The sequence below is a fragment of the Pygoscelis adeliae genome, unplaced genomic scaffold (genome assembly GCF_000699105.1).
Source record: "Pygoscelis adeliae isolate BGI_AS28 unplaced genomic scaffold, ASM69910v1 Scaffold243, whole genome shotgun sequence".
NCBI lineage: Eukaryota > Metazoa > Chordata > Aves > Sphenisciformes > Spheniscidae > Pygoscelis > Pygoscelis adeliae.
Window position 1 is genome coordinate 449,951 of NW_008824363.1, and position 19,668 is coordinate 469,618.

Here is a 19,668-nt window from a genome sequence, read left to right on the forward strand (position 1 = left end):
AATGCATACGTTATACTACTGGTGTTTCCTAATAATTAAATACTTGTGATTTCTTTAGGGATAATACAGTGATGATGATGTTTTCCTAAGGATTGAGGTTTAGAAAATTTAATCTGAGGTTTGCAGCTGAATTTTGCATTACAAAATGACACTAGGCAATGTAATAGAAATAGAATGCAAAGGAATGTCACCTCTTGGAAAATGTTCTCATACTCTGTCACATTTTATATGAATGTCAGTAAATTACAGCGAGAGGCTGCACAGAAAGAGATAGAATAAAAATGCATTGAAGGTTTAGAGTTTCCTGATTTTTTTTTTTAAATAATATTACCTTTATCATCACTTTAAATTATTGTATATTACCTTATTTTTTCAAATAGATTTTATTTCTAAAATATATTCACAAGTTTGGGGGAAATCAAGAGCTTTTTTAAAAAATAGAGCATGATTGGAGTGCTTTAAAAAAGGGTACTAAGTACATGTATGTTTAAAATGCTGAAGGCCCTTACCCAAAGTGACCTATGCATCCACATAAATCCTAGTTTGACTGAGAAATCAGTCCAGGCTGAGCTCACTGTGATTTTGGGGATTTCTAAAGACAATTGAAGAGTTGTCTTTATTTCTGAGTAAACAGTTGAACAAAGTTTTAATTTGTTGATTTCCACATTCAGACATTTTAGGGCTCTCCATTCCTTTGAAGAATATTTTTTCTGTTAATCAGTTTATCTGAAATATGCAAGTGAGATTTCAGCCAAAGGGTTGAAATATTAGTTCTTTGAAAAAAACAGAAGCATGTAAAGACTTACTGTTATATGATGCTTTTGATTCCCAAGACACATCTTGAAACTTCCATTAGGACATTTTCAGGTTGAATGTTAGAAGAAAAGGAAAAAAAGCATCAACAGCTAAAGCTCTGTTAGTTATCATTAAAGTAGTACAAAAAAATGCTTATGTTTGAAGCAGAAAGATTTAGGAACTATTTACTGTGTTCCAGATGAAACTCTCAGTGAAGCATGAAAAATTTCAGCCCAGGTCAACAACTTGTAGTATATGTAAAAGCTGACAGAATTTTCTTCTTAACCTTTATAGCTTAAGGTGACAAGTGCTACCTTGAAGAACTAATCAAAAAAGTTTCTTTTCTCATTCTACCTCCTTGTAGAGCTTTCAGTCTTTTAATGGTCTGATTTGTAACATGAGTTACAGTTATTGATGCTTCTCTAAATTACAATTTTGTCCTCATAGGCTGGAGGAACTGGCTGTGATTTGTGCTAATTATGACATTCCCCATATTGTCAACAATGCGTATGGAGTACAGTCTTCAAAATGTATGCATCTTATCCAGCAGGTAGGAGCTATGTATTTCAAATAATAATTTTTTGGACAAGTAGAAGTAAATCTCTGACTGTAGACAACACTAGCAAATTTTATCAGATGTTTCACAGCTTTGAGACTAATCCCATGTGTGTCTGATGTTTGAACAATTTTCTGAGAAAGCAGAGCAGGGGGAAATAGAACTTAAAAATAATATTTGTTATTTCTATTATATGCTTTTTATGTAGTAAACCCAAATTTATTTAGGTTTTGTTTATGTTCAAGTGTCTTTCATAATGGAAAAATGTCCTTAATAAGCTTTCTTAAAATATTTCCTAAACTTGTTGAAATAACAGATCATACTTGAAGAGGGATTAAGCCTTCAGCAGAATGTGAGTTACAGATTTTAAAATGAAGGTACAAGATTCTACAGCAACACTTTGTAGATGTTGTCACTATGTTAAAATATTGTTGGCACAGAGAACGTCTGAGGAAACTGGGTTAAGTTCAATGTTATGTTCAAAAAAGTTTAATTTCTGTTGCTGTTCTAGTTTGAAGAGGAGGTTGCTTAATACCTAAGATCAGCCATGAAACTTGCAATTCTTGCATTTTTGCTCATTGCAATGTACGTGCGCTGTCTCTTCAGTATTTCCCTTTTCTCTCTGCCCATATCAAAAGAATAGGGGGATATTTTTTTAACAGGATCCAGGGAATCCTGTACTATTATGAATTTAAAATATGCTGGTCGTTTGGTTTTTTTTTCTGGTTAAGAAGACATTATGTTATTAACTGGGCACAGACCAACTTGATATATAATTATGACAGGAATGTCATGTTGGCATTTCTACATCTTGAGAGACTGAAGGAATTTGGCAAAACTTGAAGAGATGTGAAATAGAAAATGGCATATGCTTTATCTGTAATGTACTTGGTACATGTTTATTGTATTTAACTTGCACAAGTTTAGTGAAATTCTAACATGAAGCGGGCTGTGGAATTGCTGAGTTTTACTGTGTGAAATGTATCTAATGATAATCTTTTCAGACTATAAAGCTACAAATAGAATGGTTATTGTGTTGGTTTCTGTGTTTTTTCTTGGCTTCTTGATAGGTTGTTTGTTCTTTGGTTATGCAAATGATCATATCATTTGAGCTCTGATTTGTTTCACATTTATTTACAAAAATGTATTTCCTGCAATAGAAAATGTACTGTCTATGAGGAGGTAGTTATTAATGCTTAGGAATACGTACATGCTGAGCACAGTGTGAACAGAACTTGCAAGGGTATCACAGGAAAGAGCTTTTGAGACCATTTCATTTGTCATGCTTTTCCTCTGGTGGTCTCCTGTCAATTAAATCAAATGGTAGCTGCTGGCATTCATCTTCCCATCAAAAAACTGACAAACTCAAGAGTGCTTCTTCCCATCTCCCAAGCACTAAGCTGTTAAAACATAGAAATAATAACTGTGGTTTAGTTGGATGTGCTTCTTTCACTCTTTTTGCCATAGCTATTAACTGTTTCTATTTCTTGGTTTTAGTATGTAGTACTTTGATATGTATGTATTTGAATATACTTTAATGTGTATATTCTTTAATATACTTCTCAGGTTCTGTTATGCTGCATACTTTTAATTGTACAGTTCACAGTAGCATATTACTTAAATTGAAGATGTACTGCAGAATCTACATTTTTTCCTTTAAGAATATCTGAGTGGCTAGGTATAAGGACGCTTTGTTTTCTGGGAATAGGGGAAATTGCTATAGGAAGTTATCTGGATCTTGGTTTTGCAAGCAGCCTTATAAGGAGGAGTGCTGTCACAGCCCACTTGTTTTAATGCAAATTTATACATGTATCAAGAAAATCTTCTTTGCTGATGAAGCATTAACCTGTAGCCCTTTACTGTGAGAATCTATGAAATGTTTTGGGTTGTACAGTTTTAACTGTATAATCCCCATTAAATTCCAAAGGTTTTCTTTTTGGTTGTTGTTGAAATTAAGCTATGCTTAGCCTTGCAGGAGCTAAAATCAATATTTTAAATCACAGCAAAATAGGAATTTGTAAATTACTATGTAAGCAGACAATAGTAATGAGCAATGCTAAGAAAAAGTAATACTATGATTTTTAATTTTTCATCACAAATACAGCATCTGAGAGAGTTTCAGGAATTATATTTATTTGTTACATTGCTGTGTAATTATGATACTATCATGTTTCCTTTTTCCTAATGTACACTGGATTTTTTTGTTGTTGTTCTTTTTTGATAAAGGGTGCTCGAGTAGGCAGAATAGATGCTTTTGTTCAGAGCTTGGACAAAAATTTTATGGTTCCAGTAGGTGGTGCTATCATTGCTGGCTTCAATGAGTCCTTCATTCAGGAGATCAGCAAAATGTATCCAGGTAAGTAGTTCATGGACTGATTTCATCCATACAAAATAACTGTAGAAAACTTGATTATCAGCTTTCTTTCACATAAAATTTATTTTTGGCAATTTAATTTTTTTTTTTTTTTCCAGGAAGAGCATCTGCCTCTCCTTCTTTAGATGTCCTCATTACACTTCTGTCTCTAGGTGCCAGTGGCTACAAACAGTTACTGAAAGAGAGAAAGGTAAGCTTTTTGGCAAGCAGCACTTTCTTGAAGCCAGCTGTTAACAAAGTCTTGTTGCAAAACTGTTTTGTGTAGTAAATCCAGTTTCTGTCTAGAATGCCATTGAATTTCTTCTGAGCTCACAGCTCTGAATCTGGAAAGGCAAGATGGTATAATTACTTCTTGGCCAAATGGCGCTCATGCGTAAGCATGATTTCTGTGTTGTTTTCCAAACCAGAAAGCTAAACTGAGGTCCTGTACTATCTTGTACAGTATTCATATTTGTTGTTCTAAAGTGTGACTAGTACAGTAGAATTTTGCCCACAAAAGCTTAATCTGAGAAGTACTGTGCTGTGTTATCACAGTCACGCAGCTTCCAGGACTACAGCATGAGATCGGACACTCAGAGGTAACCCAGGGGTCTCTGCTCTTCTTCGTTCGGCCCTATTGTGCCTTTGTGCTATGATAGTGTTTAATTAAATGTTTGTGTACCACATTCTCTGGAGAATCACAGCTTCTGGTTAGGTTATAAATACCGTGCATGGCCACAAAAAGAGAATACTGTCATTTAAGGTGTTCATCTAGATATAGAGCTAGGTTTCTTCTCTGCCTCTCACAGACTTTGTTTTACGTTGGCTATAACTGCATTGCACAAACATTCAAGTGGTCTAAGGTTGGAACCTGTACCTCTTCAGTTGTCCTTAATTCCGGACATAATACAGGCCTGATTTTGCTACCTTAATATATAAACACAGAGGATTCTTTTTGTAGAGGGTTTTAGGAAATGCTGTGAATGAAGTACTGTTAATAGTTTTAAATCGTGCGTGATCTGTTCCATTATTTTATTTAGAAACTACATTCCAGTTGTTTCCTGCTGTCAGCTTGCTGATGCCTTTGATTACCTGGCAGGGTAATAGTGCTGGATGCTGTGACTTGTTCCTAGCTGCTTGTAGGGGCATCCAGAAATTCTATACTGGAATTGAGATCCCATAGGAATAGCTAGACTATAGAAAACCAAACCAGCTTAGTGGCCTTACAAGGACTAAGAAGTGATCTGTACAACTGAAGTGAAAACATGGCTTATGAAACACTGAAAGCAGTTACCATTTTTGCCACTATTGCAATACACTTTCTAACATTTTATTCTGGGCTGTTGTATGTATTGCCATGTATGGTTTGTGTCTTCATTAAAAGCAAATTGTATTTTTCCCCCCTTCACTCTCTTCTCCAAAAAACTCTCAAGTCAATTTATCGTGTCTTCTGCAAAGCTGATTTTGATGTTAGATTTACACTGGTAGGAGATACATAATGGGAGGTATAAATATTCTCCAAGTCATAAATAATAATTCTTTCATAAATAAAATGTCTTCATGAATAGCTGTGTATTTTGAGTCATGTCACTTTCTTGGAAGTAGAATTCTAAAGTGAATAAAGCATTTTATTTTTACAACTTCAGGTCTTTATTTCAAATGTGAGTGTACTCTATAAACACAGCCTTATATATGGCATAAATATGTTTCTGTTATTGGATTTGCTGTAGAAATAGAAACCTTTTTTTGCTTAAATCTGTTTGTTCCTGAATTGTAAAAATGTAATAGCGATAGTTTATTGCCTGTGCTCTGTGAAAGCAGAGGCAGAGCTATTACGCTCCCAGCAGGAGCTATTTATAGCTTGACATTGGGTACTCCTTTCTATATCGGTGCAGCTACACCTACTCACACAAAAAGTCAGCTATAAAAAACTCCAAGGGTTTTTTTTTTTTTTCTTTCTCTTTTTACCTTATCCTTATTCACATGGGTGTTACTTCAGGTTGTTTGAGCTCAAGCCAGAAAGATCAGAATATTACCGAGAAGAGATTAATCTCACACAACCAAGGAAAGAAATAGCCTGCCCAGTTTTCCTTTTACACAGGTGAACTGTTTAATATAGGAAGGGAAGAGATTATGTGAGGGAGAGGAACATGTATGTGGAGTGGGATTTTCTGACAAGCTGACAGTCATGTAGTGTGCAATTGTCCAAGAGTATGAGGCTATATGTTATGATATGAAAGAGTAAAATGATGCAATGGATCTGAGGACAGAAGAGCAAGGGAGTAACACACATGCTGTCCAAGTGTCTGAATAAAGGTGACCATATATGAAAGCTTAATAAGGAATGTTTTCAACAGTCGTATTTAGCCTTGATGTTTCCAGAGAAAGGATGGAAGACCACCACCAACAGTAATGTTTTCTCCCTTGCTCTAAATTTTCAGTATTCCTTTTTATATGTTTATGTAGTGTTTAGAACAGTGGTTTTCTGATCTCAGTAAGGGATTCTAGGTCCTTTTGTAATGCAGATAATGGCAGCTGATCCATAGTCAAATTTGTTAATATCTGTGCTTTTAAAGAACTCATAATATTATGTAAAAGTTATATTTTTGTAGTGACTCCTTTGATTTCCTCAGTACAGGTTATGTTGTGTCCCATATTCTGCATCACTAAGTCTTAAAACTCTCTATTTTCATGTATGTATTTGTGTCTGAACCAGGCCACATGTAGCAAAATAGTGGTTACGCTGTGTAATAGCATAAACAGTAGACTTCAGTTGTCACCTCAGAATTGATGAAGAGCAAGGACCCTACATTCAGGGTTTACATTCAGGAACCCTACATATCAGGTTTAATACCTCTTAACTATTTTCCAGTGTGGTCCATTTAATCCATTTAACTAGTTATTATACTGGTATTATTGAAGAGGTGATGGAGCCATTTTGTTTTCAGCAGTTATGGATTTCCTCATTAGACTTTCCTTGACAATCTAATCATCAAGATAATTCTGATTTTCTTAAATGTATTTCTGTGTTACTTGGGACATGATGGAGCTTTTTATATTTGTATCCATCTGTCTGTATACTTTCTAAGAGTGATTAACTGGAGTCATTATGTCCTTATGGAGTATGAATCTAAAATATTTAAAATCACACTGAGTGGGAGGAAATTGTTTGGTTTTTACAATTCAGTAAATACTGGGTTTACATTTTATGGTTTATCATTGATGTAATTATTCTGAAAGGAATAAATTATTTGTACAGTTCAGTGTGAGTTTATATTGCTGCTCTACTTATGATTGAATTTAAGAATAAGAGAAAAGCCATTTAATGCTGGATATTAAAAATGTAAAAATCAAATATTCTTACAACAAGACAGAGATTTGTCACTCCTCTCTCTACTTGTCTAGTCACTTTGCCACACTGTAGTTTGTCAAACATGTGGGAATATTGCAGGATTTTCCTTGTGTGAAGTATGTGGAACCATATTCAAATTGTAGACTGGCTGGAGGCAAGATAGTTTAACTGAATGTAATCATTATCTCAAATAGTGGTGGGTAGTTAAACACGTGCCAAGTACGTGTGGAAGCTTCAAAGAGGCCTACGTACTCAAAGCATGTATTGGAGAGGTATGGCCCACAAGAAGCCTGATCTCGGGGTTTTGCAAGTGCTGAAGAGAAAATGTGTTGATCAGTGTTGTTAAGAAAGACCTTTTAAAAAAAAAATGAGTATGGTGATTGTCAGCATTAGTGTTACCATATCAGGTTGGCGACAAGACTTACAAAATTCTTGATCTTGCAATGCAAGAGAATCTATATATGAGGGTATGTGGTATATGTAGGTATCACACACATACATGGACAGTTTCTGTCATGTGTCTGGCTGCATTTCAAGAAAGTAAACCTTCTACTGGGGTTCTGTGGGGCGTGCACTAACAGGTCTCCATGCTCAGCACTGCAGCCTCTCTTTATCTGCATGAAGTGGTGTGCCAAGTGGTCTGATCAGATCACAGGTCAGATGCAGCTGGTCAGTCTGATACGCAAAGCAGAAGAGGCTATGACGGTTGCGTTATAAACAGCTGCTACTGCAAAGTAATTTAAGGTGGGGCCAGGTCAGTCTCAGGTACAGCATATGAGAGTTGGCAGTCTGCATCTAGTGCAAAGAGGTTGTAAAATTACTCTTCTGCAGTGTGTTCTTCAGTGCCATGAACAGCTATATGGCTGTTCTCTGAGGACAACTCATCTTTTCAGATGAGAGTGAAACGGGGAGGAGGGCAGAGTATTACAGACTCAGAGTGTAAGCCAGCTGGGTGGTTAGAACCAGCTAGGATAGTTTCAATCGCACATGAAGTTTTCTGGCATTCATCAGTTGTCTCTCTGTCACCTGATATGGAACTAATGGCATATTTAGTACCCCCATCTTCTGCTTTTTCTCTGGAGTTACTGGCTTTTTCCTTACTTGTTTCCCTCTAGTTATTTTCATTTGGAAGAACAACAGTGCCTATCACAATGGAGCGACAAATGAAGAGTCACACATATTAGTGTAGGTTCTAGTAAAAAATAGTTTTATAATGTAAATACAGTCTGATTCAAATATTTTAAATAATTGTTACAAAAATTCTTGAAAATATTTTTGTGTACATATGTGGAAGTAGGCCATTTTGCTCAAAGAATCGAGTCATTTGGCACATTGGACTCACACCATTATTGACTTGTTCTTCGTGTTTTTTGAGGTATTTTATTGGTTTAGGTGCTAGAAAGACCAGAAGAAGTGCAAGACATTTTCACATAGTTTAGTATTTGTTTCACTAGCCTCGTGAGGTTTGGGATAAGTTTCTAAGGGAAAAAAAAGTGAATTAAATAATGAAACTTAAATGACATTTAGTGCTTGGGTTGTTCAATGCAACTTTAGCATAATAGAGAAAACTTGAGTGCCTACCACAGAAGATCAATTGTGTAAGAGCTCATTTGTATATAATTGCTTAGGGTGCTTATAAATTTTCCACATAACAGAAATATGTTATAATAGAGGTTGGTTATAGATGTGACCTCACAAAAATACTGCTTTTTTTCCTTTTTTTGGAAAGGCCGTTAATCTATTCTGTAACAAACTGCTTAACTTCTGAAACTATAAAATATCTAGAGGGCTTCCAACGGAAAGATGAAAAATAGTGTCGTTCATAAAAATAAGAAGTTCTGAATTTGTGTTCAGGTAGCTTCAGTCAAACAGATGAAATACATACTTGGAATTTTTTTTTTGGCCATCTTTCCATTCTCCCTTGTTTTAACAAATTCCTGTGTATGTAAAGGCTCATCTAGTAACCTAGGTATTTAATCTTAATTTAATGTAATACATTTATACAGTGGGTAACCGGTTATACTAACTTGCAGTCCTTTCAGTAATAAATACGGTAAGAGATGCAATAGAGAATTCCCTAGTTATACCATGCAAAAATTAATTACTTGGGAATTTCTTCCTGTTCCAGGTTTTTCTCAGTACTAATTTCACCAATAATATCTCCATAGTAGACACAATTTGTGTATACTTCTGTAGTACTTTGCTTCAGTTGTAGAAGTAAATAGCCAGCAGAGGGAGCACAAATTAATTTATGATTTGGATTCCAAAAAAAATACTGATAAAATGGCTAACACATTGGTGATGCTCATTGTGGAAAGCAAATAACAAATAAGTAATGTGTTTATATTCAGTGAGGGACCAGAAGGAAGGCAAAAGTGCCTGAACATTTGAAACACAAATGTTTTTCAACTTCTGCAAGTGAACTGTAAATAAACTCTGAATTGAAACCATAAAATCACTTGATTTACAAATGCCTCTGAAAAATAATGATTTTTCACAAATTTCAAGTTCTGATAATTAACCATAGATGCTTCCCAAAATTTTTGTTGTTGTTCCAAATATTACAGAAGCTTTATGCTCTTGTTGATGGTTGAATCAATAGCCTAATTCATTTAGTAACATGGTACTTTTTCCTCTCTGGCTCAATTCATTCAATGGCATTGGGAAGAACAGGTCAGGAGCTGTGTTCGTTTGGTCACTCATGAAGTGAGACTCGGTTCACTGCAGTGGCTCAAGAAAAGCAGCTGTAGCATTCTTCTAACTTAGCTACCACAAAGCTCATTTGGCTTCATAAGACCTTTGGGAGGTTCTGCTCAAAAACATAATTTTGATCACGAGCTATAATTTGTATCTGTCAGAGTGCACAGGTCAGAACAGGATACTGGTCTACAAACAGAAGAGGCAACTCTATTTAAAGAATGAGAAATCACTTGTCAGGTCCAGAAATTGATGAGGCTGTTTAAACAGGCAGTCACATTGAAGCAGATGAGCAGCACAATCTTTATGGCCAGAAAGAGAAAAAATCTGGTGTTTAGTATCTTTTAAAAAGATAACCCAGTATCTGTATCTTTTTGCTATTTTTAATGAGAGGCTAAGCATTAAAAAGGATGGAAAAGAAGCTAAAGGCTACAGTAAGAAGAATGGTGTTTATTCTCACTCTGTCCATAGGTGTTTTGAGCTGAAATGTGAAGAGGAAGATACTAAACTGAGGAAGACCATGAGCCATTATCATAGATTACTAGTGGGGAAGAGGGAGGAAATAAGAGGGATGAAGTAAGAGAAGCAGCCTTTTATGTGCAGTGTGACTTGTATCTGAGCTAAAGCATTTATGAATCTCAGTTTTATGACACTTTCATAATAAAGGTGCAATCTAATTAAGTGATAGCAGAAATTCAGATATCTTCATTCCTTTAGTAGGCTTGCACAGTGGGGATTGGTCCCAGGAAGAGGACTGGCTACACAATAGAGCTGAGTATTCAGGAGAGTATCTATTGTGTGAAACAAAATACATTCAAATGTGTACTCATAGCCTTCTCCTTAAGAGACTGTATTGCCATGCTCATACAGAAAAAGAAGTCTGTGCGCTAGTGGTAATTGTGATTGTGTGGTAGGTGGTAACAAAATGCACTGCTTTTAGTCTGGAATGTATCAATAGAGAGAAAATAAATTAAGGAGCAATTTGCCATAACATGGCCATCTGTGATGGTAACAGTTCATTCTCTGTGGCTCAGGGGGGACTAGGGTGGGGGGAAGCTCTTGCAGGAGTGGGGTGGGGTAAGACCTGCTGTGCAGTGGGAATCTCTTCAAGATTTTACCTCCCTATGTTTCAGGGCCACAGAGAGAATGACTGACATCCCAAGCACATATATTAGACCAGGTAGAGGGCTTTGTACCAGCTTGAGGGGGAAGAGCAGTGTTCAGAAAACGGAGCTGTTCCTTTATAGATTTCAGAGAATTGTCTGGTCCGCTTACTTGTACACATGAAAAGAGGATCAGCTGGGCACCTGTAGGATATAATGGAGACTTAACAATTTTGTGAAATCGGTACTATTTTTCTCTGTTTGATAGCTAATAACAAAAATATTGCATTTTTTTTCCAGGAGATGTTTTCCTATCTTTCAAGTGAGCTGAAGAAGCTGGCAGATATCCACAATGAGAGACTGTTAGACACACCACATAATCCCATTTCCTTAGGTAATTGTTGTTTTTTTTAGCTTTTAAAAAAAATTCTAATTTACTGTGCATTCATAATGCACTTTAACATACAGTTCCTATATATTAAACATTGTTCAGTACACTCCATTAAATTGTTCTTAGGCTGAGATGGAACCATTGAACCTAATAAGGTAACCTACTATAAAAGTAGAGTAGTGACTTGGGCCCTTTATTTTTTTTACAAAATTGCTCCTGTCCAACATACTCATTTATTGTAATCAAGGCAGACAGATGATGTTAGCATGTAGTAATACTTTATAAATAAGTAGATTTAAAAATAAATTAAGGTGTAATTATTTTACCATCATCTTATAGTGCTGTAAAAGAGATTATGGAATTCCTACTCAAGATATTTGTTCTGACCAAAAATTCTGCTGAACACCAAAGTAATATTGCCTACCTGTGCACAATCTCTGCCTTACATATACAGTCTAACTGAAGAAGTAATATATGACAGCTTGTGGGAAAATTAAAAATGATGAAATGTAGTAGTATTACTTATTTTTTTTCTTTGTATGTGAACACAAATATTTGGCTAGATTTTTATTGTTGGAAAACAGCTTGTCTTCTGTGGTTCTTCTTTGGAGAAAAAGAAGCTTTGTAGTAGTTTTAACCTGACCTTTTGTTACTTTAGCCATGTCACTGAAGAATCTAGATGAAAATAACGATGCTGCTGTTACCCAACTTGGATCTATGCTTTTCACGAGACAGGTTTCTGGAGCAAGGTGAGGATGCTATGAGTTTGAAAAACTTGGGGGGTTGTATTAGCATACACTTTATGAAATTGTATATTTATTTTGTACCAATTGTCTCATGATTACAGTCTGACAATAATGAGTCAGAGAGTAATACACTCTTCTTCATCACTGTCATCTACTAATAATGTCTACCTGCCTGAGTTAGCAATGAGGTCCTCTTTGTTAGCTTTGGTAGGCTAAATAGATAATCTATGCCCGTTTGATTTAGTGTCGTTATTCCGTAGTACTCCTTGGTTTCATTTAGTTTTCCAGCTGTTGTCTGATCTTATAGTTAAGTTGTAAGCTACTTAGGGAAGATCTTTGTTTTGTTTATTGCAGCACAAATATGGTTGTGCTGGATGTCGGGGAATAAGCTTTTAATACCCTACGTAGCTTTTTGTCATAAGGAAGAAAATCCTGCTTTCCGGAACTGTGTTTAAAAAAAACAAAACAAAAACAACAAAAAACCCAAACAACCTGTAAAAATCTACAACCGGAGTCAGTCTGACTTGAATTTATTCTTAGAGACATTGGTACATGGAAATGCAAGCCAAATAATTTTTAATGGTTTTGGTTTAAACCTTTTAGAAGAAGAGAATTATTTAAAATTTGTTTTGGCAGGATTCCTTAATCTGAATATTACTGCTGCCATGCTAACTTCTGCCACAGACTTAATGTCATTTTTTTTTGTAGCAGAGCTGAATGTTTCCACATCAGAAGGTATGCTTCATTAGCTTGGATTATTCCACTTCCTGCACAGATGAATGACAGTAAATCTGTATGTGCTGTAGTTAGATGCTCTTTTTAATTTGCCTGTCCTAACCTTGGTTTGTCCTGCAATTTCAGCCATCTTTGGCTGAAATGATTCAAGAGGTTCAATTTTTGAAAAGTTAAAACTCTCCAATTCTTTGCCTGATACAAAGGTTTCAGGTCTTTCCTTTTTTTTATATAAGCGAGTAATTCTTTTGCAGTATATACACTGTTTGACCCGGCATTTCAACAGGTTTTAAACGTTATGCTTGCGCTGAATGTCAGTGGTAGCAGTAGCAACTCCCTACTTCACTAGCATACAGGCTTTTGCATGACCTGTGGTCAGAGCACTTTGACAGTGGAAGGATCTGCTAATTCTAGTGGTGTTTGTCTGAATGCAGTTTCTTTTACGAACTGCAGGGAATGTCTCTATAGAGGTAGTAAATTATTATCAATTGATTGGTGTTAACTGCTTGTGTAGGCTTTACCTATGGCCACAAGGTGAGTTGTTCCTTTAACAAGTAAGGATGTAGATTAGGGTCTTGATTTATCAGGGAATGGATATGTACTGAAAGTGCTGAGAAATAGGGTGTAATAGGCAGAGGTTCTTAGTATGAGGAAGAGGTAAAAGCGGTGGCAAAAAGTATCCGCTACAAGGAGGGAATGAATATGAGGTTAACATCATAGGACGGGGGAAAAGGGAGGTGCAGTAGAGAGGAATGGATCGGAGGAAGTTGGGATCCTGAGTCCTCTGAATCACTTGAACCCAGACATTTTGGACTGCAGTACGCTATGCCAAGCAGGTGCCTGCACTAAGGCTGCTGTCAATATGGTGATCCCGGGGAGGTCAGGGTCACCAGGTTGCCTAAGGAGGGGCAAACTGATCCAGATCAGAGACAGAGCAGGTCAGATAGTTAGGGCTTGTTACGGAATAGGAAAGTTTGCTGCAGATGTCTCTTCTCCCCCCACACTGGGGAGCTCATAAATACCAGTAATGAAAACCTTAATAATTTAACTGAAGAGGCAAAGGGACATATGCATATGCACACAGACTTGAGCTAATTCAGGATCTGCTACTACTGTCACTCATAGTGATGCTTGGGCATTAACTTGGAGAGTGCCTGATCTAAGCCTGCTTATGTTAATTTGTTTAGAGTGAGCAGATATTACACTGTATCGGAACTTGTGTAAATGTGTTCATCATAGGGTATCACATAAAATATCCAAGGCATCTTTAACTGAATCACAATTTTGTTTGTTTGTTTCAGGGTTGTTCCCTGTGGGTCTGTACAAACAGTGAATAACTACACTTTTAAAGGCTTTATGTCGCATGCAAATGACTATCCCTGTGCTTACCTCAATGCTGCCTCAGCAATTGGAATTAAAAAGCAAGATGTAGATGTATTCCTGAAAAGACTTGACAAGTGTTTGAAGACTTCTAGAAAAGAAGCAAAGAAAGAAAAAAGTGTAAATGAAATAAGTAATTCTAACACAGGCACAGAACAACTTGGAGACTAGAAGATACAGATCTAGTAACACAGGAAGATATGCTCTTGTTTGAAGTATGTCAGGTTTGTATTGGATTAGCATTGTGAATCTGCAGTGGAGAAAATTTATTCCTGATCTGTAAACAACCACAAAAAAAAACTTGGGTGAAATTCATCTTTGAAGAAAGTAGGTGATATTCTCTCCAAGACAGAGGGCCCCACACAAGCTTTTTGCAGCACAAATATGCACTTAATATCTGCCAAAGTAAAGCTTTACATTCATAAAGACCTTGAGCTGGCCTTTCAGTCTGTGGGTGTTCAGCACATCACAGAATGCTTATTCACATATTTTGATTAACAAGATTTTCTGTGGCAGTGACTGAATTCCTTCCTAGGTATGGACCATCCAGCAAGAAATATTTCACTGCTCTCAAAATCTCTTTTGTTTCTCATCAGCATATGCGCCACTTTTCATTTCTTCTTGAAGATTTATGTAAGTGTTGGGATAGCCCTTACTAAATACAATGTTAAAACTGCATGAGGAAATGATAAAGTTGGAATAGTAGTGTTTTCAGGTGTTCTCACCTCTCAAGAACTGCCTAGAACAAAGCAGCCCTCAGTGGCAAAGAAAAACCTAGAATACCTCTCATATCCTGTCAGTATTCAGCTCTTGGAAACATTTGCATAGTTCAGCAACCCAAAGGAATTTAATAATGAAAGCAAGGGGTTGTGGAGTGGAGAGGTACTGTCATCTCCCCCCCCCCCCCTTTTTTTTTTCCATTTCATCTTTTCTTTGATAGGGTGATCAGGTCAGAGACCCACTGAAAAGGAAGAATGCCTTGTGGGATTAATGCAGCAGTTTCAAGAGCCAGTGAGACCTGAGGGTATTTTGGCGTTTTTAGTCCATTGTTGTTAAAATATATAGACTTCCATTTCTGAAGTGTGTCTTGCCACTGGCACTGTTGCTTCTGTGGCTGTATGCAGTTGCTGATTTGAATTCATTAAGCAAACAATAACTTTGGAGTCTGTTCCTGAAACATAGGTTCCGTATCACTGGAGTGACCGTGCTGTAGGTTGCAAAACTTTTAGTTAATTATTCTTAAATGCAATTACTACATTGTATGTAGTTTTTATGTCATTTACTGTTCAAAGCGAGCTTAATGTTGAAAGACATTTTCTTTGTCTGTCTGTAATGTAGTAATACTTGGGACACCACAATTAATGAGTTCTAAATGTCAGGAAAAATTCTAGCTACTTTGTTTGGATCTGAGACGTGTATCCTTCAGAGCCCTTTGTAAAATGCTTGATCAAAATAGTGGTGCTTTTGAGAGGATTGTCTATCCAGCATGTTCAAATGAATTGATACAAGAGGTGATGTTAATATGCGGAAGTTAATAGTATGCTAATCATCATGAAGGTGCTCTCACTTAGTGAGGTCCATTGTATCTTAAGCTTAAATTGCACTGCTGCTTCTACGTTGTTATTGCTACAGTTACACATTAGATTGATTAAAGCTTGTGAAGGTATGGCTCCCCGGGCTACAGTCACAGTTGTTATTTGCTGTACAAACACATCCTAGGAGAAATGTAATATAACTTGACCACTGAGTTCTTGTGGCTATAAGGAGATGTAAATTTCTTTTCTTTCTCTCCCCGCCCCCCCCTTTTTTTTATTGAGAGCATGCTGTACCTCAGTTTTTCCAGTCAGTAAAACTCTCTTCCACAAGCTCGGGAGCCAAAACTCTGCCGGCTCACTGCCTCAGTATTCAGTATATTGGAGCAGCCAGTGAAAACCACAAGGCCTTAGTGATACCTTTCTTCCTGGTTTTTGATATTGCTGTTCTGTGCCTCAATGAGTATAAATTATTCATTTAGATGACTAGTCACATAATGCAAACATTAGAACTATTGTTACGAGAGTTTAGGGAGGTGTATGGTAGCAGCTAAAATAAGCATTTGATGAATAATATCCTGAAACTGAATAAAGCAAACAGCAGTTGCCTTCTCTGAGAGGAAGAAACCTCTACCTTTTATGTTCTCATAACAAATTGTCTGCTGCAAATAATCACTCACTTCTTCTATAGATTGAACTGCTTTCTCGGGTAGTGTTTTTCCTGTCTTCAAAATGTTTTCCATTTGAAATTAAAGCTGAAAAGATCAACAAATCTCTATAAGCAGGTATCCAGGGAAAGAATTAAGTGGTTTGTTCTGATTTTGACCTTTTAAATCTTTGTTTTAATTAAAAAAGAATTTAAGATGATGGCTTTAATTGAAAAAAAAAAAAAAACCAAAGCAAAACACAAAACCCCACATTTTTAATTTGTGTGTCGCTATATCTCTTTGCAAATCTTAGTGATGCCACCTGAAGTCAGGAAACTTAAATATTTTGAGAAATGTGCCCCACCATGTGTATAAACTCTTGAACTAAATATTTGTGTTACGTTACTTTGGTAAGCTGGTGTACCAGTTTTCAGTTTTGTTTGCTTGCTTTGTCCCCTTAAATGTCTTTACTGAATATTAAATTTTTAGAGCGGGAAGCATTATATAATGTCATTATAAATATAATGAAATTTTAAGTAATTCGAATGGCACTATACTTTCAAGTAAATGGAGAATAATTGATTCTTTAGGAGATTCAGTAGATAAAAAGTATTTTTCAAGGAAGAGTATAAATCACTTATTCTCTATTCACTAATATCTATAATAAAGTAGTGAAATAATATTGGAACATACACCTATGAGCAGAGTTTTCATTTCCTTTGTATAACAGATATGGGGAGATTTCATGGCTATGACGGGTCTCACCCACTAAAAGTAGTATTGTGAAAGATGGTAATAGCATGGGCATAGGTTTGTCAAATTATGCAGAGTAAAACAAATATATTAACAATATTTGCCTTCTCTGAAGATCTTTCTAAGATTGTACAGTCAAGTAAGAAGCTTTTTAACTTAATTGACTGTGCAGCCCTTTTCCTAACCTCTACCTAGGCACATGTCACTAAAGGCTTCCACGTACCTCAAAAACCTGCAAGAGCCAACTTGCTGTCTCCAGCATCCACATTACGAGCGAGACATCTAGGAAGGCTACCTGGGCTTCAGAACATACTTGGGGTTCATACAGCAAGAATCCTAGCAGAAACACCAAGAACAGATGCCCATTTAGTAAGGCTATCTCACAGCTACTATTTATGTAGCTACCTATCTCCGTCATCTTCCAGGTCAGAGCAGGTGGTTACCAGCTGTGAAATAGGAATGGGCAAACACTTGAAATATTCCAGAAGAGCTGAGGATTCAGAAAGAGAAGTTTAGGAGGTTGCCATTCTTGCTACCTAGTCTGCTGCTCTGCCAAAAGCTACTGCCCTGTAGCAGAGGTAGCAAAGTGATCTGTCTCCTTGGCAGCTACTGCAATTCGTACAGTGTATTAACAAATACTGAAACTGGGGTGTGTTTGAGCATTGCAGGTATGAGAAGCAGTGGCTGTAGAGCTAGCACACTTCCCATTCGCTTCTGCAGAACGTATATTCTACGGATACCTGCTTCTGAAGACAGTAACCTTTGGCAACAGGGCAGGGTGCGTGGGTAGGCAGGGGCCCCTCAAATTGCTGCAGTCTGAGTTGCCAAAGTGACTTTCCTCCCTTATGGTGCCTGTAACTGTTCAGTGAGATGCTTTTCTTTCCCTCTGATACTACATCTTATTCTATCTGGATCTATATAGGTGAAAGAAATGAAGGAGCAGGTGGTCTTGCCTTATAAAAATAGCACTGGGATAATATAGTGCAGGCAAACTGACACTGAAAGAGCCATCTCACAGGCCCACTCTTAGTTTACTCCTTTTGTGGTACAGAGTCATAAAATCGTTTCGGTTGGAAAAGACCTTTAAGATCATCAAGTCCAACCATTAACCTAGCACTGCCAAGTCCACCACTAAACCATGTCCCTAAGCGCCACATCTACACGTCTTGCAAATCCCTCCCAGGGATGGTGACTCAACTGCTTCCCTGGGCAGCCTGTTCCAATGCTTGACAACCCTTTCAGTGAAGAAATCTGAGATAATGAACAAAACGAAGGACTGTTTGAGCAATAATACTGCCTATTCACACTTTTTTCGTAACGATTGCCTAAGATACAAAGCAAATAAAATCTACCAGATGCAGCAAATTCTCTTGAGCCTAAGAAAGCAAAATTGTAATGTTGCAAATGTAAATGCTGGCATTGCAACTTAATACACATATAAACTGAGCATCTATATTGTGCAATCATCATTTTTTAAGAAAGGCTGGAGCCCAGAGACTAGCAAATGTTCTCATCTGCAGTGTATCAGCAGTTCTCAGTCTTCAGCTGCTGTACAGATAATAATTCTAATTGAAGAATCATTACATGAACCCATATGTGAATGATAGATGGGCTATAGCCATTTGTTCGTGATGCTTTAAAAATTGAGTTGCTGTTTTCACTTTTTATAAGGGATCATTAGATTGCCTTTTTTCTTTTTTTTTAAATGCAACATTTTAATCAACCTGGCTTGACAGGATTTGGAATCTGAAGGAAAAACAATTTCTGTAGCTGACAATTTTTTTAAACAATAGCTATTTAAAGGCTTGAATTAGTTACAAAGTGACTCTCCACAGAGACAACCTTTGTTCAAATGTTTTTAATTCTGAAACCAGTGCTTAAAAAATTGTGCTCTATGTGCTCTGTAATAATTGGTTTTCATGTACTATACTTTTTTCCCTCAAAGACAACAGCATACACTTTAGTGCAGTTTAATAATTCTGTTTTAAAATCATAGTTAAAAAGGCATTTGCTCTGTCACTCATCAAGCAGCTGTCATATCAAAGAACTAGTAATATATTTATCTTGATGGATAAGCTTCAGTGTTCTGGACCAAGTTCAGTGAAACTGGACCAAGCTTTCAATACTCCTTTGGGGATCCTAAAGTCAAGTTCATGATCTAATTAAGATTGGTTTGATAATTATATCTGCTGCTGAACAGGAGTCTTTCATCATACCACATTTCAACTAAATTCTTTAGTGTGGCATCAAAGCTGATCCAGTTCAGAAGCTGAATTGCTTTCCTAATGTGGATGGTGAAATTTAATTTGCCTTTAGATCCTGGATTCAAATCCAGGCTGAGTCAGCTATAGCAAATTATAACTGCTTTTTTTTTTTAACCTAATATGAATGGAATGAATACAGTGGTTTCTGCTGGGTGTGGTGCTACCTTTCCTATAGCGCTCAAAGAGCTGCAAACACGAGGCTACCATCTCACTACTGGTCTCCTGTTGGGGTGTGTGGGGGGGGGGGGGGGAAGTTGGTCTTGCACAAGTAACAATGACAGCAACAGAGGTGTGTGCACCACCGATTTTTCTCTAGGCATCCCAAGTAGGAACATGCCATATTACCAGGAATTCAAGGCAAATATTT

The 19,668-nt window shown here is 36.7% G+C and overlaps 1 protein-coding gene across 1 annotated transcript in view; it reads left to right on the forward strand.

Moving 5' to 3' along the window:
- SEPSECS (Sep (O-phosphoserine) tRNA:Sec (selenocysteine) tRNA synthase) overlaps nucleotides 1-16,974 on the forward strand; it is a 30,994-nt gene extending 14,020 nt beyond the window's left edge. The window contains exons 7-12 of the mRNA XM_009319892.1: nucleotides 1,243-1,345; nucleotides 3,578-3,707; nucleotides 3,824-3,915; nucleotides 11,157-11,250; nucleotides 11,906-11,996; nucleotides 14,027-16,974. Coding sequence (XP_009318167.1) covers nucleotides 1,243-1,345; nucleotides 3,578-3,707; nucleotides 3,824-3,915; nucleotides 11,157-11,250; nucleotides 11,906-11,996; nucleotides 14,027-14,276 — 760 coding nt within the window. The 3' untranslated portion in view covers nucleotides 14,277-16,974. The remainder of the gene's footprint in view (nucleotides 1-1,242; nucleotides 1,346-3,577; nucleotides 3,708-3,823; nucleotides 3,916-11,156; nucleotides 11,251-11,905; nucleotides 11,997-14,026) is intronic.
- Nucleotides 16,975-19,668: the final 2,694 nt, after the last annotated feature.